The sequence below is a fragment of the Anolis carolinensis genome, unplaced genomic scaffold (assembly GCF_035594765.1).
Source record: "Anolis carolinensis isolate JA03-04 unplaced genomic scaffold, rAnoCar3.1.pri scaffold_12, whole genome shotgun sequence".
NCBI classification, from domain to species: domain Eukaryota; kingdom Metazoa; phylum Chordata; class Lepidosauria; order Squamata; family Dactyloidae; genus Anolis; species Anolis carolinensis.
Window position 1 is genome coordinate 8,122,475 of NW_026943823.1, and position 27,199 is coordinate 8,149,673.

At 40.5% G+C, this 27,199-nt stretch overlaps 1 protein-coding gene and 1 long non-coding RNA gene across 4 annotated transcripts in view; one reads left to right on the plus strand and one right to left on the minus strand.

Annotated features, from left to right (window-relative positions):
- The window catches only part of nhsl2 (NHS like 2), a 119,817-nt gene that overhangs the window by 29,945 nt on the left and 62,673 nt on the right, over positions 1-27,199 (plus strand). Inside the window, exon 1 of one of the 3 annotated variants that reach the window (XM_062963944.1) lies at positions 17,011-17,417. The exons of the other annotated variants lie outside the window; for them this stretch is intronic. Coding sequence (XP_062820014.1) covers positions 17,249-17,417 — 169 coding nt within the window. The 5' untranslated portion in view covers positions 17,011-17,248. Of the gene's footprint in view, positions 1-17,010; positions 17,418-27,199 lie in introns of those variants that run through there. 3 annotated transcript variants of the gene reach the window in all.
- Positions 1,457-26,883, minus strand: LOC134294082 (uncharacterized). The gene is made up of 2 exons (XR_010001065.1): positions 26,783-26,883; positions 1,457-3,892 (listed from the first exon to the last, which is right to left on the minus strand). It is a non-coding gene; the product is annotated as an uncharacterized LOC134294082 (long non-coding RNA).

Below are 27,199 nucleotides of genomic sequence, written 5' to 3' on the forward strand. Positions count from 1 at the left end.
GTTTTGGCAGGCAGCTGGTTGGAACTGCAGTTGTGGGAAGTGGGGCAGGGCATGTTATATCCTGGGATGGTTTGCATTGGGGACCTGTGCTGTCCAGCAGGGCTTGCATTCTCCCACAAAATGTGTCCGGAGCAAAGCTTGCCTGGAATTTATGCCCTATGGATGGTTGCCTTCTTCCTTCTATTCTGTTCAGACCTGTGTGTGTTTGTGTGTGTGTTGTGTGTGTATGATATTGGGAGTGAGCTAGAGAAGGGGCGTGGAAGTGAAAAAGAATGCTGCACTCTGTGCATGCTTAGAGACACTCACTCATTTGCGTTGCTGTGATTTTCGGACTGTATGGCCATGTTGCAGTAGCATTCTCTCCTGACGTTTTGCCTGCATCTGTGGGAAGCATCCTCAGAGGTCTGTTTTACGTGAGGCAAGTGGAGGGTGTGTATATATACAGTAGAGTCTCACTTATCCAACACTCACTTATCCAACGTTCTGGATTATCCAACGCATTTTTGTAGTCAATGTTTTCAATATAGCGTGATATTTTGGTGCTAAATTCGTAAATACAGTAATTACTACATAACATTACTGCGTATTGAACTACTTTTTCTGTCAAATTTGTTGTAGAACATGATGTTTTGGTGCATAATTTGTAAAATCATGATGTTTAATAGGCTTTTTCTTAATGCCTCCTTATTATCCAACATATTCGCTTATCCAACGTTCTGCCGGCCCGTTTATGTTGGATAAGTGAGACTCTACTGTATATATATCTGTGAGATGTCCCTTTGTCTGGGTTGCTTTGAGTTTTTTGGGCTGTATGGCCATGTTCTAGAAGCATTCTCTCCTAATGTTTCGCCCACAACTGTGGCAGGCATCCTCAGAGGTTGTGAGACTTTTGTGGGCAAAACGTCAGGAGAGATTGCTTCTAGAACACGGCCATACTACCCGAAAAACTGAAATTAACCCAGTGATTCCAACCATGAAAGCCTTTGACAACCCTTGTCTGTTTGAAGCAAGTGCGTATGATGCAATTGGCAAGCTTGATTAGCATGCAGTACCCTTGCCAGTTAATACCTCCCAAACAAAGGATGCCTCCAGGCCACAACAGCCAGGCTACCTCTATGCAGCTGCAAGGCTACTCCATGCTAATCAAGCTTTCTAATTGTAACATTCACAGTTGCTTCAGACAGATAATAATAATAATAATAATAATAATAATAATAATAATAATAATAATATCTCAGCCAGCATTTGGAAACAATGGACATTGACAATATCACGATCTGCCAACTGCAAAAGGCCACCCTGCTGGGATCTGCACGCATCATCCGAAAATACATCACACAGTCCTAGACACTTGGGAAATGTTTGACTTGTGATTTTGTGATACGAAATCCAGCATATCTATCTTGTTTGCTGTGTCATAATAAAATAATAATAATAATAATAATAATAATAATAATAATAATAATAATAATAATAACTTTATTCTTATACCCCGCCCCATCTCCCCAAAGGGACTTGGGGTGGCTAACATGGGGATCAAGCCCTAAAACACAATGATACATAGCATATAATTACATTCCAAGATGAATACATTAAATATATAAAAACATTGAACATCATAATTCAGTAATCCAACAATAATCCAGATTCATAATTATCTGCTTTGAACTGGATTATTTGAGTCTTCACTGCCATATAATCCAGTTCAAAGCAGATAATATGGATTTTATATGGCAGTGTAGAAGGGGCCAGGGTCACATTTTGTGAAAGTTACTTTTGCACGGTAACTCTTAGAATCACTCCCACCAGTTGAACTTTTGCTAGCCAAGGATTTGAAGAATTGTAACTTCTCCGAGCTCTTCCAGGCGTATAATCACCCCCAGCCAGGTTAACAATCACTCCTTGTTCTTGTTCTGATTTTGTCTAAATTTATACCATGTCATTTTATTGGGGAAAAAAGAAGGCACAAGGTGACTTACATAAAAGTGATGCAACACAAAATAAAGGAGAAAATGCAGCGTGTGGGAGGAATGTTTGGAGGCAGACATTTGCGCAGAATCCCATAATCCTGAGAAATTGCTTTCTCTTAGACCAACCACACATTAGTGAAATACAGAGAGAATTTGCATTTCCATGTTGACAGAGGCAATCTTTTAATGCATATACTTATTTAGCAAAGTTGCTTAGAATTGCTATTGTGATTCCAGAAATTATTTTTGTCCATGTCAGGAGCGACTTGAGAAACTGCAAGTCGCTTCTGGTGTGAGAGAATTGGCCGTCTATAAGGACATTGCCCAGGGGACGCACGGATGCTTTACCATCCTGTGGGAGGCTTCTTGCATGTCCCCGCACGGGAAGCTGGAGCTGACGGATGGGAGCTCACCCTGATCCACAAATCAAACCGCAAACCTTTGGGTCAGCAGCCCTGCCAGCATAAGAGTGAACAAAGGATAAAAAGACAGGACTTTGTCCTGATTTTGAAAGAGTAAAAAATTGAGTGATGATTTCAAATGCTACTTTATTGATTGTGATCTTGCTCTAACTTATTTAATTTAGCAAAAAATGCACAGGTGGATTCCAATTCTTTTGTGTACTTTATGCACCCTGAGCTTGTGTTTAGAAAAGGAGATGGAAACTTTATGAACTAATATGGATTGCTGTGATCTTTTCGGGCTGTAGGGACATATTCCAGCAGCATTCTCTCCTGACGTTTTGCCTGCATCTGTGACTAATGGCATCTTCAGAGGTTTTCTTGGAAATGAGGCCAGTGTATATACCTGTGGAATGTCCAGGGTGGGAGAAAAGACCCTTGCCTGGGTTATTGTGAGTTTTCCAGGCTGTATGGCCATATTGCAGAAGCATTCTCTCCTGACGTTTCGCCCACATGTAAGGCAGGCATCTTCAGAGGTTGTGAGGTCTGTTGGAAACTAGGCAAGTGGGGTTTATATATCTGGAAAGTCCAGGTTGGGAGAAAGAACTCTTGTCTGTTGGAGGCAAGTGTGAATATTGCAATTGGCCACCTTGATTAGCATTGAATAGCCTTGCAGCTTCGAAGCTTGGTTGTAGAGACATGCTCCAGCAGCATTCTATCCTGACGTTTTGCCTGCATCTGTGACTAATGGCATCTTCAGAGGTTTTCTTGGAAATGAGGCCAGTGGAATGTGTGCATACCTGTGGAATGTCCAGGGTGGGAACAAAAACCCTTGCCTGGTTTATTGTGAGTTTTCCAGGCTGTATGGCCATATTGCAGAAGCATTCTCTCCTGACGTTTCACCCACATCTAAGTCAGGCATCTTCAGAGGTTGTGAGGTCTTTTGGAAACTAGGCAAGTGGGGTTTATATATCTGTGGAAAGTCCAGGTTGGGAGAAAGAACTCTTGTCTGTTGGAGGCAAGTGTGAATATTGCAATTGGCTGCCTTGATTAGCATTGAATAGCCTTGCAGCTTCAAAACCTGGTTGCTTGCTTCCTACCTGGGGGAAACCCATGTCTGTTTAAAGAAAGTGTGCATATTGCAGTTAACAAGCTTGAATAGCACTGAGTAGCCCTGAAGTTTGCAAAGTCAATCAGTGAGGGTACCTGCATAAAGGTAGCCTGGCCTTTATTGCCTGGAGTCACCCCTGTTTGGGAGGTGTTAACTGGGACTTGATTGTTAGCTGTCTGGAGTTCTCCTGTTCCTTATTTACTGTCTTGATTCTGATGGGGGTTTTTTTAATACTGGTCGCCAGATTTTGTTCATTTTCATGGTTTCCTCCTTTCTGTTGGTAAACGTCCAGTTGCTCAGTATTTCTGGCCCTCTGGCATAGCCTTGGAAGAGTCTGGGAATGTGGCCGATTGTGCCGATCCATATCAACAGATCACCTCTAGCCCTTTTCATCTTCACCAGGGACAGCTCTTAAAAACAAAGCAATAAATAAATAGTCTTAATTAGCAACTCAAGCTACTCCAAAATACTCTGAGGTCATTGCAACATATTTGTGGCTGGGAAAATTCATCCTCTCCTCCAGGTAGATTGTGAGGATTTGCAGATAAACTCAGAAGAGGCAGGAAAAACATGGAGATATCTTTGTCCTGCTAATAAGTAAATCCTCTGTTTTCCTTTTTCTCCTTGATCTCTGTCCCAGTGCACTATTATATCAGCCTTAGAGGTCTGATAATGTAAAAAGCCATTGACCCCAACTGACAGTCACATTTGGTGCATTGTCGCAGGCTTTCATGGCTTTCCACATTATCACTGTGAGTTTTCCTCCTTTTATGCTTAAGTCTTAATGGCAGGGATATGAAAATCACGTAGCTGGGTTGCTGTGGGTTTTCCAGGCTGTCTGGCTATGTTCCAGCAACATTCTCTCCTGACGTTTCTCACACATCTATGGCAGGCATCCTCAGAGGTTGTGAGGTCTGTTGGAAACTAGACAAGTGGAGTTTATTTATTTATCTGTGGAATGTCCAGAGTGGAAGAAAGAACTCTTGTCTGAGGCAGGTGTGAATGTTGTAATTGGCCACCATGATTAGCATTAATAATAATAATAATAATAATAATAATAATAATAATAATAATTTATTTATACCCCGCCACCATCTCCCCGTGGGGACTCGGGGTGGCTCACAATGTTACAAAAGTAACAGCGCAAATACACCAACAATATACACAGTTTAAAACACAAGAAGAGAATAAACAGATGTTAAAACAAAGGTTTATACAACAGTAATAATATCAAACAACCACCAATGCCATTCAGTCAACTTCAAAGGTGGGGGGGGGGGACTATAGCAGCAATATAAGATAAAATCATTAGATTAAAATACCCCGATGAAAGGAACCTAATAGCATTAAATAGCTCTGCAGCTTCAAAGTCTGGCTGCTTCCTGCCTGTGGGCATCCTTTGTTGGGAGGTGTTAGCCCTGATAGTTTCTTGTCTGGAATTGCACTGTCCTTTCCAACAGACCTCACAACCTCTGAGGGTGCCTGCCATAGACATGGGCAAAATGTCAGGAGAGAATGCTTCTGGAACATGACCATACAGCCTAGAAAACTCACAGCAACCCAGTCACAATTGGGATTTTAACTTTTGCCGCTGGGCCGGCCCTTGCTGAGAGGGATTGTTATTGATATTGATATTGATAATAATATTATAATGTAATACAATATTATACTAATTAATAATAAAATATAATATTATTATATATTATTTATTAAATGTAATATTACTAATAATATTACCATAAAATTATATAGTACAATATAGTAATTTAATTGCTTATATTGTGCTATGCTAATAATATATTGTATGTACATTTGAATTGTAAGCCGCTCTGAGTCCCCTTCGGGGTGAGAAGAGCGGCATATAAATGTAGTAAATAAATAAATAAAATAAATCGTTCCTAGCTGCAAAAATGAGGCACCCAAAGTGCCATGAGAAATGGGGTTTAGTTTAGAACAGCAATTCCCATTAGTCCCAGACAAAGATCCATGGGAGCTGAAGTTTGCAAATAATCCAAAAGTTACAAGGCTTGGGAAGGCAATTCTCAGTAAGTTGCAGTATCTCATAAGAAACACGAATGAGTTAGAGACTGTGGTTACGTATTATCTCAATCGAACAGAAAATCCGGCTTCGGAGATAAGGAAGGAAGAGGGAGCAGGAAATAAAAAAATTTCACCATATCAAGGAACTGCAAATCATCTGCATAATGATGCACAGAAGGGTCCAAGTCTCTCCCTGCATTAACGTTTGGGTGGATTGAATGAAGCCACATTTCTGCATCGGAGCTCATTAGACTGATGTTGTGTATATAAAAGTGTATGAAACATGGCAAGGAAGGTGTTAATATGTAGAAGCTGTGAAATATTGAGCCCTCCCAAGTTTTCTTCTATTTCCCCCTTCTTTCTCTCTCTGTGAAACCATCTGTTTCCAGTCCTCCTCCTTGCTTCTATTTGAATCCCAGGCCTTGACAAATAAAAGCCTGTTTGGACTGGCAATAAAAATGTTCCCTGGTGCTTGCTGTATTTTTAAGAGGAGGGGGCTGGTGTTGAACAGGGTCCCGTGATGAAATGGAGTGGAAAGAGAAGGAATGGGAGTACAGTAGAGTCTTGCTTATCCAATATAAACGGGCCGGCAGAATGTTGGATAAGCGAATATGTTGGATAATAAGGAGGGATTAAGGAAAAGCCTATTAAACATCCAATTAGGTTATGATTTTACAAATTAAGCACCAAAACATCATGTTATACAACAAATTTGACAGAAAAAGTAGTTCAATATGCAGTAATGCTATGTAGTAATTGCTGTATTTACGAATTTAGCACCAAAATATCACGATGTATTGAAAACATTGACTACAAAAATGTGTTGGATAATCCAGAACATTGGATAAGCAAGTGTTGGATAAGTGAGACTCTACTGTATTCAGTTGGGCAGAGCTGGGCTTTGTCAAGGTATGGTCGAGTTCTGTTACTTATCCATTGCAAGAAAGCGAGGTTGACATCTCAGGCAGCCAACACCAAAGATTTGTGTTTTCAGTGCCATTTTGCTCACTAGTTAATACATGCCTTTAAGGTTGTGCAGATGAGTGCTTTTTAGGTCATGTCACCTGAGTTTTGGTCCAATCGAAACCAGGCTCCTTGTTCTAAAAATTGGAGAACGCTGTAGTGGTTTGAATATTGGATGATGACTCTGGAAACCAGGGCTCGAATTCCTGCTCTATCATGGAAATTCGTTGGTTGACTTTGGACAAGTCACATTCTCTCAGCCTTATAAGAGCCTCTTCCAAACCAATCTTGCCAAGAAAACTCCGTGGTAGCTTTATACTAACACAGTAGAGTCTCACTTATCCAAGCTTCGCTAATCCAAGCTTCTGGATTATCCAAGCCATTTTTGTAGTCAATGTTTTCAATATATCATGATATTTTGGTGCTAAATTCGTAAATACAGTAATTACAACATAACATTACTGCGTATTGAACTACTTTTTCTATCAAATTTGTTGTAAAACATGATGTTTTGGTGCTTAATTTGTAAAATCATAACCTAATTTGATGTTTAATAGGCTTTTCCTTAATCCCTCCTTATTATCCAAGATATTCGCTTATCCAAGCTTCTGCTGGCCTGTTTAGCTTGGATAAGTGAGACTCTACTGTAATAATAAATTTATTTTTGTCTCCCGTCTCTATCTCCCTGAAGGGACTCGTGGCGGCTCACATGGAGATAAGTCCAGACAACAACAGTTTAAAATACAGACCAATGAATTAAAACATAATAATTGCATAAAAGCATAATCAACATCATCAACAATTTGAGCAGTAATAATAGCTTTGTTTTAGGCTTGCTGTCAGTTGGTCATGACTTGCAGGCACACAACAACAAAATGTGTTGATCCACCATTGTGTCAGAGCAAAACTCTTCTTATCCCTTGCTGTTTGTGACTCATTGTAGTTGAATTGCAGTAACATCTGTTGGGGCTGGTCTTTAGCACAGCTGGAAAATCACTAGCAACAATAAATCTCTGCTGACCGAAAGGTTGGCAAGTTCGAAGCCCAGGTTGGGGTGAGCATCCGACCTTCAGCCCAGCTCACTGTCCACCTAAGCAGTTTGAAAACAGCTGTGAGCTGTGAGTAGAGAAATTAGGCACCGCTTAAGTGGGGAGGTATTTTACGGCACCATAAAAGGAAATACCAAAAATGCCGGCGATCAAAGAACAGGAGGAAAGTTTGTGACCAAGGGCTTGTCGTCATAGCGGATGGAGTGACAGCACTCCTGGAATCAAGCACAACCTCCAGGATGCCGAAGTTGGAAAAATGCTAACATATACCTCTATCTGTTGCCGGTCCTGTATGTCTAATGCAGGGGTCCTCAAACTTTTTAAGTGGAGGGCCGGTTCAAGGTCCCTGAGATGGTTGGCGGGCCGGACTGTGATGAAATAGTCCTAAATTGTTGTTGTGTGCCTTCAAGTTATTTCAGAGTTAGATCAACCCTAAGTCTAAAGTTTAGGACAGAGGCCAGGTCAATGACCTTGGAGGGCCGCATCCGGCCCATGAGCCTTAGTTTGGGGACCCCTGATCTAGATGAACTCATAAGACCATAGGTAAGCAAAGAGACCTCCAAAAACCATCTAGATGATCTCATCAGGCCATCAGAAAACCATAGATAAGGAAAGGGACCCTCAAAGGCCATCAGAAGACCATAGATAAGAAAAGGGACTCTCAAAGGCCATCTAGACGGTTTCATAAGACCATAGGTAAGGAAAGGGATTCTCAAAGGCCATCTAGACGGTCTCATAGGATCACAGGTAAGGAGAGTGACCTCCAAAAGCCATCTAGATGGTCTCATAAGGCCATAGCTAAGCAAAGAGACCTTCAAAGACCATCTAGATGAACTCATAAGATCATAGGTAAGCAAAGAGACCTCCAAAGACCAGGTAGACTTAGGTCAACCCTAAGTCTGAAGTTTAGGACAGGGGCTAGGTAAATGACCTTGGAGGGCCGCATCCGGCCCACGGGCCTTAGTTTGGGGACCCTTGGTCTAACGGCATTCAATGTTTGCCATGCATATGTTCTGTGATCTGCCCTGAGTCCTCTTCAGGGTGAGAAGGGTGGAATATAAATGCTGTAGATAAATAAATAAATAAATCATACTTCCCCAAATTTTAGATAGGGATCTTTCCTAGCCTGACTGGGAGATGTCAGCAAGTGAACCCAAAAATTTGGACAGATGGGACATGCGTAAATCTGCGTCTTCATGGATAGCTGCTTGGCAGGCGGATGCTTAACAAGAGATGCCTCATCATATTTTGCTGGGGGGAAACGTCTGCCAGAATTTAATCTCTTTTGAGGAGAAGACTTGGATCAGAGCAGGCTCACATTGGCTTGTAGGTGATATTAGCCTGTAACCCCAGTCGCTCCATGCAGTCATGCTGGCCACATGACCTTGGAGGTGTCTACGGACAACGCCGGCTCTTCGGCCTAGAAATGGAGATGTGCACCAACCCCCAGAGTTGAACACGACTGGACTTAACGTCAGGGGAAACCTTTACCTTTACCTTATGTGATTGTTGAAGGCTTTTATGGTTGGGATCACTGTGTTGCTGTGAGTTTTCTGGGCTGTATGGCAATGTTCCAGAAGCATTCTCTCCTGACGTTTCGCCCACATCTATGGCAAGCATCAGAGGTTGTGAGGTCTGTTGGAAAGGAAGCAAGTGTGGTTTATATAACTGTGGAAGGTCCAGGGTGGGAGAAAGAACTCTTGTTGAAGGCAAGTGTGAATGTTGCAATTGATCTCCTTAATTAGCATTTAATAGCCTAATCAAGGCTAACCAGGCAGCCAAGCTTTGAAGCTTCAAGGCTATTCAATGCTAATCAAGGCGATCAGTTGCAACATTCACACTTGCCTCCCACCCTGGACATCATTCCACAGATATATAAACCCCACTTGCCTAGTCTCCAACAGACCTCACAACCTCTGAGGATGCCTGCCATAGATGGGGGTGAAACATCAGGAGAGAATGCTTCTGGAACATGGCCAGACAGCAACTCAATGATGAAAAGTTTGACCATTTCATCCCAAAAGGCAGTGCCACCACAATTAACTTTTGTAACACGAGGATAACTGATGGTGGAGGGATATAAATAAATTATTATTATTATTATTATTATTATTATTATTATTATTATTATTATTATTATTTTATTATGACACAGCAAACAAGATAGATATGCTGGATTTCGTATCACAAAATCACAAGTCGAACATTTCCCAAGTGTCTAGGACTGTGTGATGTATTTTCGGATGATGCGTGCAGATCCCAGCAGGGTGGCCTTTTGCAGTTGGCAGATCGTGATTTTGTCAATGTCTATTGTTTCCAAATGCCGGCTGAGATCTTTTGGCACGGCACCCAATGTGCCGATCACCACCGGGACCACCTGCACTGGTTTCTGCCAGAGTCTTTGAAGTTCGATCTTGAGGTCCTGATAGTGGCTAAGTTTTTCCTGTTGTTTTTCGTCAATGCGACTGTCACCTGGGATGGCAACATCAATGATCCAAACCTTTTTCTTTTCCACAACTGTGATGTCTGGTGTGTTGTGTTCCAGACCTTTGTCAGTCTGGATTCGGAAGTCCCACAGTATCTTTGCGTGCTCATTTTCCAAGACTTTTGCAGGTTTGTGATCCCACCAGTTCTTTGCTGCTGGGAGGTGGTACTTGAGGCATAAGTTCCAATGGATCATTTGGGCCACATAGTTGTGCCTCTGTTTGTAGTCTGTGCAATTTTCTTACAGCAGCTGAGGATATGATCCATGGTTTCGTCGGTTTCCTTGCACAGTCTGCATTTTGGGTCATCAGCTGCTTTTTCGATCTTGGACTGAATTGCCTTTGTTCTGATGGCTTTCTCCTGGGCTGCAAGGATCAGGCCTTCTGTCTCCTTCTTCAGGGTCCCATTCGTGAGCCAGAGCCAGGTCTTCTCCTTATCAGCTTTTCCTTCAATTTTGTCAAGGAACTTTCCATGCAATGTTTTGTTCTGCCTGCTGTCAGCTCTAGTTTGTAGTGTGGTTTTCTTGTACTGGTTTTTTGTCTGCTGTTCTTTGAGGAGTTTCTTATTTTTTCTGATAATAATAATAATAATAATAATTTATTATTATTATTATTATTAATAATAATTATTATTGTATGACACAGCAAATCCAGATACGCTGGATTTTGTGTTACAAAATCACAAGTCGGACACTTCCCAAGTGTCTAGGACTGTATGATGTATTTTCAGATGATGCGTGCAGATCCCAGTCGGGTGGCCTTTTGCAATTGGCAGATCCATACAGCCTGGAAAACTCAGAGCAACCCAGCTCTTGATTTTCCTATCGCTGCCATCAAGACTTAGACATGAAAGGAGGAAAAAGTGGAAAGTCAATGTGCACCTGTGAGTTCATGGGAACACAATGGTATTAGCAGCTCCCTGATGCTGGGCCCACAACTTCATGAAACAAGGCGAGAATGTTACCAGTTTGTGTGAAATACTAGAACTTCATATCTTGCACACATTCACTACCGGGAGCTTGGATATAGGCAAGACTCTTTGCAGTGATCTAACTTATGTACAAGGCTTTTGGACAGGGATCCCCAAACTAAGGCCCGGGGGCTGGATGCGGCCCATCGAAGCTATTTATCCGGCCCCCACGGCACAAGGGCAGAAGGGGGTTGTGCTAAATGACCCAAGGGGTCTCTTCTTCTCTTACAACCCTTATTATTATTATTATTATTATTATTATTATTATTATTATTAATATTGAGGCTGGGTGGACATCTGTCAGGGATGCTTTGGTTGTGGTTTTGGTGCACAGAGGCAGAAGCGGGTTAAACTAAATGGCCCAAGGGGTCTCTTCCAACCCTCCTTATTATTATTATTATTATTATTATTATTATTCATAATAATAATAGTAACATTGATGCTGGATGGCCCTGTCAGGGGTGCTTTGCTTGTGCTTTTGGTGCACAGAGGCAGAAGGGGGTTGGATTAAATGGCCCAAGGGGTCTCTTCCAACCCTCCTTATTATTATTATTATTATTATTATTATTATTAATAATAATAATAATAATAATAGTAACATTGAGGCTGGATTGCCATCTGTCAGAGGTGCTTTGCTTGTGCTTTTGGTGCACAGAGGCAGAAGGGGGTTGGACTAAATGGCCCAAGGGGTCTCTTCCAACCCTCCTTATTATTATTATTATTATTATTATTATTAATAATAATAATAATAATAATAACATTGAGGCTGGATGGCCATCTGTCCCAGGTGCTTTGCTTGTGCTTTTGGTGCACAGAGGCAGAAGGGGGTTGGACTAAATGGCCCAAGGGGTCTCTTCCAACCCTCCTTATTATTATTATTATTATTATTATTATTATTAATAATAATAATAATAATAATAACATTGAGGCTGGATGGCCATCTGTCCCAGGTGCTTTGCTTGTGCTTTTGGTGCACAGAGGCAGAAGGGGGTTGGACTAAATGGCCCAAGGGGTCTCTTCCAACCCTCCTTAATATTAATAATAATAATAATAATAATAATAATAATAATAATAATAATAATAACAACATTGAGGCTGGATGGCCATCTGTCAGAGGTGCTTTGCTTGTGCTTTTGGTGCACAGAGGCAGAAGGGGGTTGGACTAAATGGCCCAAGGGGTCTCTTCCAACCCTCCTTAATATTAATAATAATAATAATAATAATAATAATAATAATAATAATAATAATAATAACAACAACATTGAGGCTGGATGGCCATCTGTCAGAGGTGCTTTGCTTGTGCTTTTGGTGCACAGAGGCAGAAGGGGGTTGGACTAAATGACCCAAGGGGTCTCTTCCAACCCTCTTTATTATTGTTGTTATTATTATTATTATTATTGCTCGGTGGCCAACTATCGTCCGGCCCTCCAATGGTCTGAAGGATTGTGAACTGGGCCCCTGTTTTAAAAGTTTGGGGACCCCTGCTTTTGGATTTCCAGCTGCTGCTTCTTCCCTCGGAGAATGATGCAGGGCCACCCTGCCTGGGTGGATGTATGGGCACCCAAATACCCGCAAGGGATGGGCTCCCTTTGCCGCCACCCAGGAAGCAGCTCTGCCAAGGGATGCTGAGTACTGATCCAATTTGCCTCCGTTTCCATAGCAACTTCCCAGGTCTTTCTGGTACTCGGTCTTGGCAGAGATGGGGGAGGCAGCAGAGGCCTAGGCAAGAGAGGGATGCAGATCCTTGTCGTCCCAATTTCCCTTCAAAATGGACTTTCCAGAAAGAACTGTGTCCAAACCCCTGAACTGGGCACCTCCAAACCCACCCAGGATGAGACTCTTTTCTGCCGCCGTCTCTTCGCTCTTTACCAACCGGCATCTGCTGGTGTCTGTTCTGCCTCCCACATGCAGCCAGTTATTCTCTGTACCACCCCAGCTTCATCTGTCAGAGCGAGGATTTGATGGATTGTAACGACGGGCAAAATTGGGAAGCTAATAGCGGCGTTTAGAGCCAAACTAAATGAAATCAGGTTCTTGTTGGTAGGTTGGCATTTCCTTAGAATCATAGAATAGTAGAGTTGGAAGAGACCTCATGGGCCATCCAGTCCAACCCCCTGCCAAGAAGCAGGAAATCGCATTCAAAGCACCCCTGACAGATGGCCATCCAGCCTCTGTTCAAAAGCCTCCAAAGAAGGAGCCTCCACCCTCCATTTCTAGCCATTTTCATCTCCACCAGTTTGTTCTAATTTGTTACAGTAGAGTCTCACTTATCCAACACTCGCTTATCCAATATTCTGGATTATCCAACACATTTTTGGAGTCAATGTTTTCAATATATCGTGATATTTTGGTGCTAAATTCATAAATACAGTAATTATTACATAGCATTACTGCGTATTGAACTACTTTTTCTGCCAAATTTGTTGTCTAACATGATGTTTTGGTGTTTCGTTTGTAAAATCATAACCTAATTTGATGTTTAATAGGCTTTTCCTTAATGCCTCCTTATTATCCAACATATTCGCTTATCCAACATTCTGCCGGCCCGTTTATGTTGGATAAGTGAGACTCTACTGTATTTGTTATTCCCAATAAATAAGTCTCTGGCAACATTTCAAAATCTAATTTCAATTTTTTAAAATTTCTTTGTGTATTTCTTTCCAATAATCTTTAGGTTTTTTTTTTACACTGTCACCACATATGATAAAATGTACTGTATATACTCGAATATAAGCCTAGTTTTTCAGCCCTTTTTAGGACTGAAAAAAACCCTCGGGTGAGGGTCCTGGTGGACTTATATTCAGGTCGGCTTATACTCAAGTATATATGGTATATTTATTATTTTTCTCTATTATTATTGGTATTATTGCATTTATTATTTTACTCTATTAATTATTATTACATTTATTATTTTACTTTATTATTGTTACTTTTACATTTATTTTACTCTATTTTTAGAGTAAAATAAATGTAAAAGTAACAATAATAAAGTAAAATAATAAATGTAATAATAATAATTAATAGAGTAAAATAATACATTTATTACATTTATTTTACTCTATTTTTGGGGCCTCTGGTAGCACAGTGTATTAAAGCACTGAGCTGCTGAACTTGCGGACCGAAAGGTCCCAGGTTCAAATCCCGGGAGCGGAATGAGCACCCGCTGTTAGCCCCAGCTCCTGCCAACCTAGCAGTTCGAAAACATGCAAATGTGAGTAGATCAATAGGTACCGCTCTGGCGGGAAGGTAACGGCGCTCTATGCAGTTATGCCGGCCACATGACCTTGGAGGTGTCTACGGACAACGCCGGCTCTTTGGCTTAGAAATGGAGATGAGCACCAACCCCCAGAGTCGGACATGACTGGACTTAATATCAGGGGAAAACCTTTACCTTATCTACTCTATTATTATTAATAATACATTTATTATTTCACTCTGATATTATTATTATTACCTTTATTATTTTACTGTATTATTATTAAAAGGACACATAAGCACATTTACAATGAAGAAGATGAGAATCATGATTTAATCAGAGTTGGACAGTCTTATCTTAAGTTACAGTTTTATGTAAATATTCAAAAACATGTAACCTACTGATGCCTCAATTAATGTAATTTTATTGGTATCTATTTTTATTTTTGAAATTTACCACTCTCGGCTTATATTCTATTTATTACATTTATTATTTTACTTTATTATTATTATTATTATTATTATTATTATTATTATTATTATTATTACATTTATTATTTCACTCTATTATTATTAAAAGGATACATAAGCACATTTACATTAAAGAAGATGAAAATAATGATTTAATCAGAGTTGAACAGTCATATCTTAAATTACAGTTTGATGTAAAGATTCAAAAACATTTAAACTACTGATGCCTCAATTAATGTAATTTTATTGGTATCTCGGCTTATACTGTAGTCAATATTTTCCCAGGTTTTTTTGTAGTAAAATTAGGTACCTCGGCTTATATTTGGGTCGGCTTATACTCGAGTATATACGGTACCTTCTTGAACTCCACATTTCCGGCATTTAGTTTGTACTCCTTTATACAGTAGAGTCTCACTTATCCAACATAAACGGGCCGGCAGAACATTGGATAAGCAAAAATGTTCAGATAATAAGGAGAGATTAAGAAAAAAGCCCATTAAACATAAAATTACATTATAATTTTACAAATTAAGCACCAAAACATCATGTTTTACAACAAATTGACAGAAAAAGCAGTTCAATACGCAGTAATGTTATGTAGTAATTACTGTATTTACGAATTTAGCACCAAAACATTGCAACATTTACTACAAAAACATTGACCACTAAAAGGCAGACTGTGCTGGATAATAGAGAACATTGGATAAGTGAAGCTTGGATAAGTGAGACTACTGTAGTAATTTCCTAATTTTTCTGGTGTGATGTACCATCAATATATCATTTTAATCCAATTTTCCTTAAGGTCATATGCATACATTTGTTTTAGTTTCCTGGTCCAAATGTCCTCCCACTCCTCTATTTTTATAGATCTTCCGATATTTGTGGCCTATTTGATCATACATTCTCTAATCAATTCAGTTTCATTATTCCATTCCAACATTTTTTTGTAAATTTTTGTAATTCCTTTCTTTTCCAATACCAGTATTCTGTCCATGAAAGTATTTTTGTCCATGAATCCAGATTCTTTGTCCTTCCTGAAATGTTCTTTTAATTGTCTATATTGTAGCCAGGATGTGTTTTCATAAAGTTCTTCCCTCACCCTGGACTTCCTTCAGATATATATAAACCTTCCTTGCTTAGTTTATCCATGCCTCTGAGGATGCCTGCCATAGATGTGGGCGAAACGTCAGGAGAGAATACTTCTGGAACATGGCCAGACAGCCCGGAAAACATACAACAACCCTGTGAACCTGGCCATGCCAGCTACTGCTGCTATTGCAATGTACATTGGTAGAAAGGTAGTGTGGATAATCCAAATTTGGTTGGGATGGTGCTTGCAGTTCTGGAGAGACTCTAATGTTTGCTTCTCATAGACTTGGCATGGGTTAGGTAAAGGTAAAGTCCAGTCATGTCTGACTCTGGGGGTTGGTGCTCATCTCCATTTCTAAGCCGAAGAGCCGGCGTTGTCCGTAGACACCTCCAAGGTCATGTGGCCACTGGCATGACTGCATGGAGCGCCTTTACCTTCAGTACCTATTGATCTACTCACATTGGCATGTTTTCGAACTGCTAGGTTGGTAGAAGCTGGGACTAACAGCGGGCGCTCACTCCGCTCCCGGGATTTGAACCTGGGACCTTTCGGTCTGCAAGTTCAGCAGCTCAGCGCTTTAACACACTTCGCCACCGGGGCTCCACTGGCAGTTAAAATTCATGAATAAAACAGGGTGGGTTTTTTTTGGACCTGAAATTTTTCAGGGGTGGTTTGAACCTCGAAACCGCCTCCTTGGCTATGGGCTTGGGTCTGCCTGCATTGCTTATATTATTGTGATGATGATGAGTAGAGGAGCCTCCGGTGGCCTAGGGGATAAAAGCCTCATGACTTGAAGGTTGGGTTGCTGACCTAAAAGCTGCCAGGTTCGAATCCCACCCGGGGAGAGCACGGATGAGCTCCCTCTATCAGCTCCAGCTCCATGCAGGGACATGAGAAAAGCCTCCCATAAGGATGGTTTTTTTGTTTTTGTTTTTTTTTTTCGTGTCAGGAGCGACTTGAGATACTGCAAGTTGCTTCTGGTGTGAGAGAATTGGCCGTCTGCAAGGACGTTGCCCAGGGGACGCCCGGATGTTTTGATGTTTTATCATCCTTGTGGGAGGCTTCTCTCATGTCCCCGCATGGAGCTGGAGCTAATAGAGGGAGCTCACCCGCGCTCTCCCCGGGTAGGATTCGAACCTGGCAGCTTTCAGATCAGCAACCCAACCTTCAAGTCGCAAGGCTTTAATCCACTACGCCATCGGGGGCTCCATAAGGATGGTAAAACATCAAAACATCCGGGCAACGTCCTTGCAGACGGCCAATTATCTCACTCCAGGAGCAACTCCTGACACTAAAAAAAATGATGATGAGTATTATATTGGCTGGAGTGTCCTTGTTCTAATTGAGCCCTTGGCAGCCTCAGCGGCATGGAAGCGCGCTAAGTGTGCAGTGCGGGCGCCCGATGCGCGTGGGAGGGGGGAGCTGGTTCTCCCCCCTCCCTGCCTGCCCCCTCCCTCCCGGTTTGCCCGCGGGCGGGGCTTGTGCGGCGGCGGAGGCGGCGTCGGATGCGCCACCGGCGGCTGCGGGCTTTGCTTGGCTGGGACGCGGGGCTCGAGCTGCTCGGGGAGATGGGCAACTCCCCGCCGGTGATGCTGGGCAAGGCCCCCCGGGGCAAGAGGGCCTCCCGCAGCGCCGCCGTCGCCCCCTCCGCCCCCGCCCCCGCCGCCGCAACAGGTAAGCCGGACCCCTCGCCCCCTCCTCCACATGGGCTGCGTCGGCGCCCCGCAGCATCCTGGAGCCCCAGTGGTCCCCAACTGCGTCCCTCCATCCACCCTCCCCACTCCTGGGGATGCTGGGCACTGCCGTCCTTAAAGAGACCCCGCTTGAGCGAAGCCCATCACTGTCTCCAGGGCCCTTTCCTCTCATGCGTTCCTTACTTGTGTCTACAGGCCATCAAGATCCGCTTCTGTGGTTGGATTTGTATGTAAGTCGGAACAGGGACATTTTAGCAGCCAAAAATATATATGCTATCCTTTCTATCTATAGATGCTATCCATATGCGGTCTCACTATTAATTTATATAGATATGCACTATCCAAAGCTTAGATAGATAGATAAATGCATGCTATCCTATCTATCTATAGATGCTGTCATATACTCTCTCTCTCGCTCTCTCTCTCTATATATATATGCACTATCCAAAGCTTAGATAGATAGATGTTATCCTTTCTATCTATATGCTCTTTCTAGATATATTTATATAGATATGTGCTACTCAAAGCTTAGATAGATGCTATCCTATCTATCAATATAGGTTATCCATATGCTCTCTCTCTCTCTATATATATATATATGCGCTATCCAAAGCTTAGATAGATTGATAAATAGATGCATGCTATCCTATCTATATATATGGTATCCATATGCTCTTTCTAGATATATTTATATAGATATGCGCTATCCAAAGCTTAGATAGATTGATAAATAGATGCATGCTATCCTATCTATATATATGGTATCCATATGCTCTTTCTAGATATATTTATATAGATATGCACTATCCAAAGCTTTGATAGATTGATAAATAGATGCATGCTATCCTATCTATATATATGGTATCCATATGCTCTTTCTAGATATATTTATATAGATATGCATGCACTATCCAAAGCTTAGATAGATAGATCGATAGATGCTATCCTATCTATCTATAGATGCTATCCATATGCTTTCTCTCTCTCTCTCTCTCTCTCTCTCTCTATATATATATATATGCACTATCCAAAGCTTAGATAGATTCTATCTATCTGTGCTATCCATATGCTCTCTCTATATATATTTATACAGATATGCACTATCCAAAGCTTAGATAGATAGATGCATGCTATCCTATCTATTGATAGACACTATCCATATACTCTCTCTCTCTCTCTCTCTCTCTATATATATATATATATATATATATATATATATATGCACTATCCAAAGCTTAGATAGATAGATGTTATCCTTTCTATCTATAGATGCTATCCATATGCTCTTTCTAGATATATTTATATAGATATATATATATGCACTATCCAAAGCTTAGCTAGATCCTATCTATCTGTGCTATCCATATGCTCTCTCTATATATATTTATACAGATATGCGCTATCCAAAGCTTAGATAGATAGATCGATCGATGGATAGATGCTATCCTATCTATCTATAGATGCTATCCATATGCTCTCTCACTATAAATGTATATAGATATGCACTATCCAAAGCTTAGATAGATAGATGCATGCTATCCTATCTATTGATAGACACTATCCATATACTCTCTCTCTCTCTCTCTCTCTCTATATATATATATATATATATATATATGCACTATCCAAAGCTTAGATAGATAGATGTTATCCTTTCTATCTATAGATGCTATCCATATGCTCTTTCTAGATATATTTATATAGATATATATATATGCACTATCCAAAGCTTAGCTAGATCCTATCTATCTGTGCTATCCATATGCTCTCTCTATATATATTTATACAGATATGCGCTATCCAAAGCTTAGATAGATAGATCGATCGATGGATAGATGCTATCCTATCTATCTATAGATGCTATCCATATGCTCTCTCACTATAAATGTATATAGATATGCACTATCCAAAGCTTAGATAGATAGATAGATGCATGCTATCCTATCTATCTATAGACACTATCCATATACTCTCTCTCAATATATTTATATATATATGCACTATCCAAAGCTTAGATAGATAGATGTTATCCTTTCTATCTATAGATGCTATCCATATGCTCTTTCTAGATATATTTATATAGATATGTGCTACCCAAAGCTTAGATGGATAGATAGATGCTATATAGGCTATCCATATACTCTCTCTCTCTCTCTCTCTCTCTATATATATATATATATATATATATATATGCACTATCCAAAGGTTAGATAGATAGATGTTATCCTATCTATGATATCCATATACTCTCTCTCTATATATACATATTTATACAGATATGCACTATCCAAAGCTTATAGATAGATGCATACTATCTGATCTGTCTGTCTGTCTGTCTCTATGCTATCCATACATATAGGCTACCCAAAGCTTATATATACATACATATACATATTTTTATATACACACACACACACACACACACACACACATAGATATATGCACATACATGCATACACACACATTCTATACTATATATATGTGCTATATATATGTGTGTGTGTGTGTTATCCAAAGCTTGTGTTTGTATGTATGTATATATGCTATCCTATCTATCAGTATATGTTATATATATATACAATCCAAAGCACACACACACACATATATATGCTATCTTATCCATATATATCTATCCAAAGCTTGTGTGTGTGTATATGTGCACAGTAGAGTTTCACTTATCCAAGCTTCACTTATCCAATGTTCTGTATTATCCAACGCAGTCTGCCTTTTCGTAGTCAATGTTTTTGTAGTAAATATTGCAATGTTTTGGTGCTAAATTCGTAAATACAGTAATTGCTACATAACATTACTGTGTATGGAACTGCTTTTTCTGTCAATTTGTTGCAAAACATGATGTTTTGGTGCTTAATTTGTAAAATCATAATGTAATTTTATGTTTAATAGGCTTTTTTCTTAATCCCTCCTTATTATCCAACATTTTCGCTTATCCAATGTTCTGCCGGCCCGTTTATGTTGGATAAGTGAGACTCTACATCTATTTATCTATCTATCTATGTATGCTATCCATATATTTATATCTGCTATCCAAAGCTTATCCATTCCACAGTGTAGATGACCTTTCCTTTGACTCTCAGTCTGTTCGGGATTGTAGTTTTGTATTATTCTGGCCTCAGAGGATGCATGAGGATGGGTTACAATAATAGGAGCGTCAATAACGGAAGTCCTGTTGATTTGGATGGCTCTCTTCTTGTTGGTGGTTGTGATTTATTGTGAGTCTAAAGCAAATCTTTTGCAAGGCTTTCTTGGTAGAATGTGCTCAGAGGAGTTTTGCATTTGACTTCCTCTGAGGCTGAGAGAGTGTGACTTGCCCATACGGAGTGGCTGTAGAAAATGACTTGTAGTTGAATTGGTTGCACTCATGTCAGGGAGGCAAAAGGCTATTGAAACGTTATATTATTATTATTATTATTATTATTATTATTATTATTATTATTATTACTACTACTATTATAAATTATATAGGTAAAGGTAAAGGTTTCCCCTGACGTTAAGTCCAGTCATGTCTGACTCTGGGGGTTGGTGCTCATCTCCATTTCTAAGCCGAAAAGCCGGCATTGTCCGTAGACACCTCCAAGGTCATGTGGCCGGCATGACTGCATGGAACGCCGTTACCTTCCCTCTGGAGCGGTACCTATTGATCTACTCACATTGGCATGTTTTTGAACTGCTAGGTTGGCAGGAGAATAAATTACATATATAATATATTATATAATAAATTATAAATTATAATAGATAAATTAAAATATATTATTATATAATAATATATATATATAATGCGGAGCCTCCGGTGGCTCAGTGTGTTAAAGCGCTGAGCTGCTGAACTTGCAGACCGAAAGGTCCCAGGTTCAAACCTGGGGAGCGGAGTGAGCGCCCGCTGTTAGCTCCACTCCTGCCAACCTAGCAGTTCGAAAACATGCCAATGTGAGTAGATCAATAGATACCGCTCCTGCGGGAAGGTAAACGGCGTTCCATGCAGTCATGCTAGCTACATGACCTTGTAGTTGTCTACAGACAACGCCGGCTCTTCGGCTTAGAAATGGAGATGAGCACCAACCACCAGAGTCTGACACGACTGTACTTAATGTCAGGGGAAACCTTTACCTTTACCTAATATATAATGCAGTGTGTTAAAGCGCTGAGCTGCTGAACTTGCAGACCGAAAGGTTGCAGGTTCGAATCCAGGAGGCGGAGTGAGCACCCACTGTTAACCCCATCTTCTACCAACCTAGCAATTTGAAAATATTCAAATGTGAATAGATCAATAGGTATCGCTCCGGCGGGAAAGTAACGGCACTCCATGCAGTCATGCCGGCCACATGACCTTGGAGGTGTCTATGGACAACGCTGGCTCTTGGGCTTAGAAATGGAGATGAGCACTAACCCCCAGAGTTAGACACAACTAGACTTAATGTCAGGGGAAAACCTTTACTTTAACCTTATATTATTATTATTATTTTATTATTATGACACAGAAAACAAGATAGATATGCTGGATTTCACATCACAAAATCACAAGTCGAACACTTCCCAAGTGTCTAGGACTGTGTGATGTATTTTCGGATGATGTGTGCAGATCCCAGTTGGGTGGCCTTTTGCAGTTGGCAGATCGTGATTTTGTCAATGTCTATTGTTTCCAAATGCCGACTGAGATCTTTTGGCACGGCACCCAGTGTGCCGATCACCACCGGGACCACCTGCACTGGTTTCTGCCAGAGTCTTTGAAGTTCAATTATTATTATTATTATTATTATTATTATTATTAGTATTATTATTATTATTTAGATCCTGCTTTATCTCTCCTGAAGGAGACACAAAGCAGTTCCCATGTTGCCCTTCTACCAATATGTGATATTTCGTATTTTCTCCATTTTCCCCTAAGGAGAACGTTGTATATGCAATTTCTAGGTAGTGGGTTGGTCTAGGATTCTGGGAGACCAACATTTGGAGTTTTTCAAAATCATGCCAGAAGCGACTTGAGAACATACTGCAAGTTGCTTAAGGTCTGAGAGAACTGGCCGTCTACAGAGACGTTGCCCAGGGGATGCCCGGATATGTTACCATCCTGCTGGGAGGCTTCTCTCATGTCCCTGCAAGCTAGAGCTGACAGATGGGAGCTCACCCCGTCTCGCGGATTCAAACCGGCAACCTTGAGGTCAGCAATCCAACCTTTAGGTCAGCAGTTCAGCCGGCACAAGGGTTTAATTCATTGTGTGACCCTGGACAAGTCACACTCTCTCAGCCTCATATGACAAACTCCCATTGATGAATCTCCCTAACACCATAGAATAGGATCACTATTCATCTTGAGTTGACTTCCAAGGCACACAACAATATTAGATTCCTCTGAACAACCCAATAAGAAAAAGGTGCTCTAAAGCTGCATAATTAATAATAATAATAATAATAATAATAATAATAATAATAATAATAATAGTCTTTATTTATACCCTGCCACCATCTCCCCACGGGGACTCGGGGCGGCTCATATGGGGCAAGACCCAACCAGCATAATTTACAAAAACAACAACATAAATACATTGCACAATATACAAAAAACAAAACACAGTAAGACAATAATATTTGTTGGTGTGTCTATTGAATTCATTTGTGTTTACTTCTGAGACCCCTTTACACCACCATGTAAAATCCAGATTACCAGATTATATGGCAGTGTAGGTAACAGTGCTCCATGCAGTCATGCCAGCCACATGACCTTGGAGGTGTCTACGGACAACGCCGGCTCTTCGGCTTAGAAATAGAGATAAGCACCAACCCGCAGAGTCGGACACAACTAGACTTAATGTCAGGGGAAAACCTTTACCTTTACTGTGGCAGTGTAGACTCCTATAATCCAATTCAAAGCAGATAGTGTGTTTTATCCGCTTTGATAATCTGGATTATATGGCAGTGTAGAGTCCAGATGCCTGTGCAATAGGATTGCAACCCTTTGCATGCTTCCTAAGAGTAATCTGCAGCAGCAACCACCATGGGATGTATTTTGGAGAAAACAAGCAAAGGGCCTACACTGACTTAACTGCAGAAATGGGTCCGTCCCTTTCTTTTCACCCACACTTTTCTATGCATTTGCTTTTTTCTTCTTCCCACCTTGCAACAGCATGAGATGTTCTCTCCCTTTGCCGCCCATCAGCTCCAATTTCATTTTCTTCCCTTGGCATCAAGTCACTCTTACAGCAGAATGGATAAGGCTAATGCTGCCGTTTCCCAAAGTGGGGGAGATGCTGAAACCTGGTACAAATGGCATGAAATTCTGTAGGGCTCCTTTAGCTTGTGACAGTGTCCTAGAAGGGATCAAACCAGTACACTATACTGTCCCGCTCCAAACAACATGTCCCACCATCCCCAGTCCATAGCAATGAATGGTGAAAATTTCATCTCAGCAAAATCTTGCAGATTTCAGGAAAGTTTCTTTGCATGGAAATGTCATAAGCCAGTAAAAATCATATATTAATGATGGAGGGATACCTGAAGGTCATTTAGTCTGACCCCAATCTTATATAGATACCAAGTAAAAACATGGCAAGGATCTCATCAATTTGACTCAACATATTTATGTGTGAATGATAGAGGGATACCTGAAGGTCATTTAGTCTGACCCTGATCTCATTTAGTTACCTAGTAAAAACATGGTGAGGACCTCAGCAATTTGACTCAAAATATTTATGCATTGTATGTTAATGACAGAGGGATATCTGAAGGTCATTTAGTCTGACCCCATCTCATTTAGTTACCTAGTAAAAATATGTTGAGGACCTCACCAATTTAACTTGAAATATTTATGCATTGTATTAATGACAGAGGGATACCTGAAGGTCATTTCATCCGACCCCGGTCTCATTTAGTTACCTAGTAAAAACATGGCAAGGATCTCACCAATTTGACTCCAAATATTTATGTATTATATGTGAATGATAGAGGGATACCTGAAGGTCATTTAGGCTCACCCCGATCATATATAGATACCAAGTTAAAACATGGCAAGGATCTCACCAATTTGACTCAATATTTATGTATTATACGTGAATGATAGAGGGATACCTGAAGGTCATTTAGTCTGACCCCGATCTCATTTAGTTACCTAGTAAAAACATGGCAAGGATCTCACCAATTTGACTCGAAATATTTATGTATTATACGTGAATGATAGAGGGATTCCTGAAGGTCATTTAGTCTGACCCCGATCTCATTTAGTTACCTAGTAAAAACATGGCAAGGATCTCATCAATTTGACTCGAAATATTTATGTATTATACGTGAATGATAGAGGGATACCTGAAGGTCATTTAGTCTGACCCCAATCTCATTTAGTTACCTAGTAAAAACATGGTGAGGACCTCAGCAGTTTAACTTGAAATATTTATGTATTGTATGTTAATAACAGAAGGATACATGAATGTCATTTAGTCAGGCCCCAATCTCATTTAATTACTTAGTAAAAACATGGTGAGGACCTCACCAATTTAACTTGAAATATTTATGCATTATATGTTAATGACAGAAGGATACCTGAAGGTCATTTAGTCTGACCCCAATCTCATTTAGTTACCTAGTAAAAGCATGTCATGATATCACCAATGTAACTTGTGCATATTGTTTTATACAGGTTTAACTTATTTTTTTAACTTCTCAACTTGTTTCATATGCTTGTTCGAAATTACAGTAGAGTCTCAGTTATGCAACATAAACGGGCCAGCAGAACGTTGGATAAGCGAATATGTTGGATAATAAGGAGAGATTAAGAAAAAGCCTATTAAACATCAAAGTAGGTTATGATTTTACAAATTAAGCACCAAAACATCATGTTATACAACAAATTTGACAGAAAAAGTAGTTCATTACACATTAATGCTATGTAGTAATTACTGTATTTATGAATTTAGAACCCAAATATCACGATATATTGAAAACATTGACTACAAAAATGTGTTGGATAATCCACAACGTTGGATAAGTGAGTGTTAAATAAGTGAGACTCTACTGTATTTCAATCTATTTGGATTGTTTTTATTTGTACAACTACCCTGAGATTTTATGATATAGGCTATAGGTTATACATTTTTAAATCAGCAAGCAAGCAAACATATAGAAGCCCCTGAAATCGCCATACAGTGATCCATGGGGAAAAAAATGCTTTCCTGAACTCAAATAAACTTTAATTCTTTGGCGTGGGAGTTTGAAATTCCCAATAACTTTCCATGATGCTTACTCAGTCATTGCAAAGATGTGGCAAAAATGATTTGCAGTCGCGTTCTATGCATCTTTAAACATATGTTCCATGAAATCCCTTAAAAGTGAAACTTATGAGTTCATTTACACTGGCAATGAATGTAGTTTGATACCACTTTAGCTACCATGGCCCAATACTATGGAATGTTGGGCTTTGTAGTCTGGTGAGGCATGTTTCTGAGTGAGCATGCATTGAGAAATCTTGTAAAACTGCCGTCCTTTGCATGCATAAGTAAAGCTAAAGATTTTCTCCTGATGTTAAGTCTAGTTGTGTCTAACTCTGGGGGTTGGTGCTCATTTCCATTTCTAAGCCGAAGAGCCAGCGTTGTCCATAGACACCTCCAAGGTCATGTTGTCAGCATGACTGCAAGGAGCACTGTTCCCTTCCCACCGAAGCGGTACCTATTGATTTACTCACATTTGCATGTTTTTGAACTGCTAGGTTGGCAGGAGCTGGGGCTAACAGCGGGAGCTCACTCCGCTCCCCGGATTCAAACTACCAACCTTTCGGTCAACAGCGCATATCTACATTTAAAGAAAGCTGTACAGTGGGCCCTCCAATATCCACTGGTTCCAGGATCTCTTGTGGATATTGAATCCACTGTTCCTCAGGTCCCATTATATGCAATGGCATTGTATAAAATGGGGTCCTTTATATATCAAGGACCCTGGTGGTGTAATATGTTAAAGCACTGAGCTGCCAAACTTGAGGACCAAAAGGTCGCAGGTTCGAATCCGGGGAGTTGAGTGAGCGCCCACTGTTAGCCCCAGCTTCTGCCAACCTAGCAGTTCAAAAACATGCAAATGTGAGTAGATCAATAGGTACCGCTCCAGCAGGAAGGTAACAGTGCTCCATGAAGTCATGCCGGCCACATGACCTTGGAGGTGTCTATGGACAACACCGGCTCTTTGGCTTAGAAATGGAGATGAGCACCAACCACCAGAGTTAGACACGACTAGACTTAATGTCAGGGAAAAACCTTTACATACCTATATATCAAGGTTTGCTTTTTGCATTTAAAAAATATTTTCAAGCTATGGAAGAGCCAAAATCCCTATATTAAACCCCGAAGGACTTACTTTTGAATAATCATGCGATCTCTTCTCGACATAGACCGTTCCTATTGTGTTGAAAGGAAATCCAGGTTACTGCAGAGATCTGACTCCGGCTTGACTTGTCCTGAATCATTAGAATTCTTCAGCTGAGCGCCATTCTCTTTCTAATTTTATACCATATGACGTACACAGTTTAGAATATCACTAATGTTTGATCTTGGGGTGAGCGCTTTGTGTTTGAACAGGCTTTACCATAAATAGATGGGTTGCAGGTTTATAGAAAAATACATATCTGTTGAGGAAAACTGTCTGTGTAGATGGCTGTCGCTACCATAGATATGCCCCGGCAGGGTGTATCTGCACTGCAGAAATAATGCAGTTTGATACCACTTTAACTTCCATGGCTCAGTGCTGAGGAATCCTGGGAAATGTAGTGAAGGG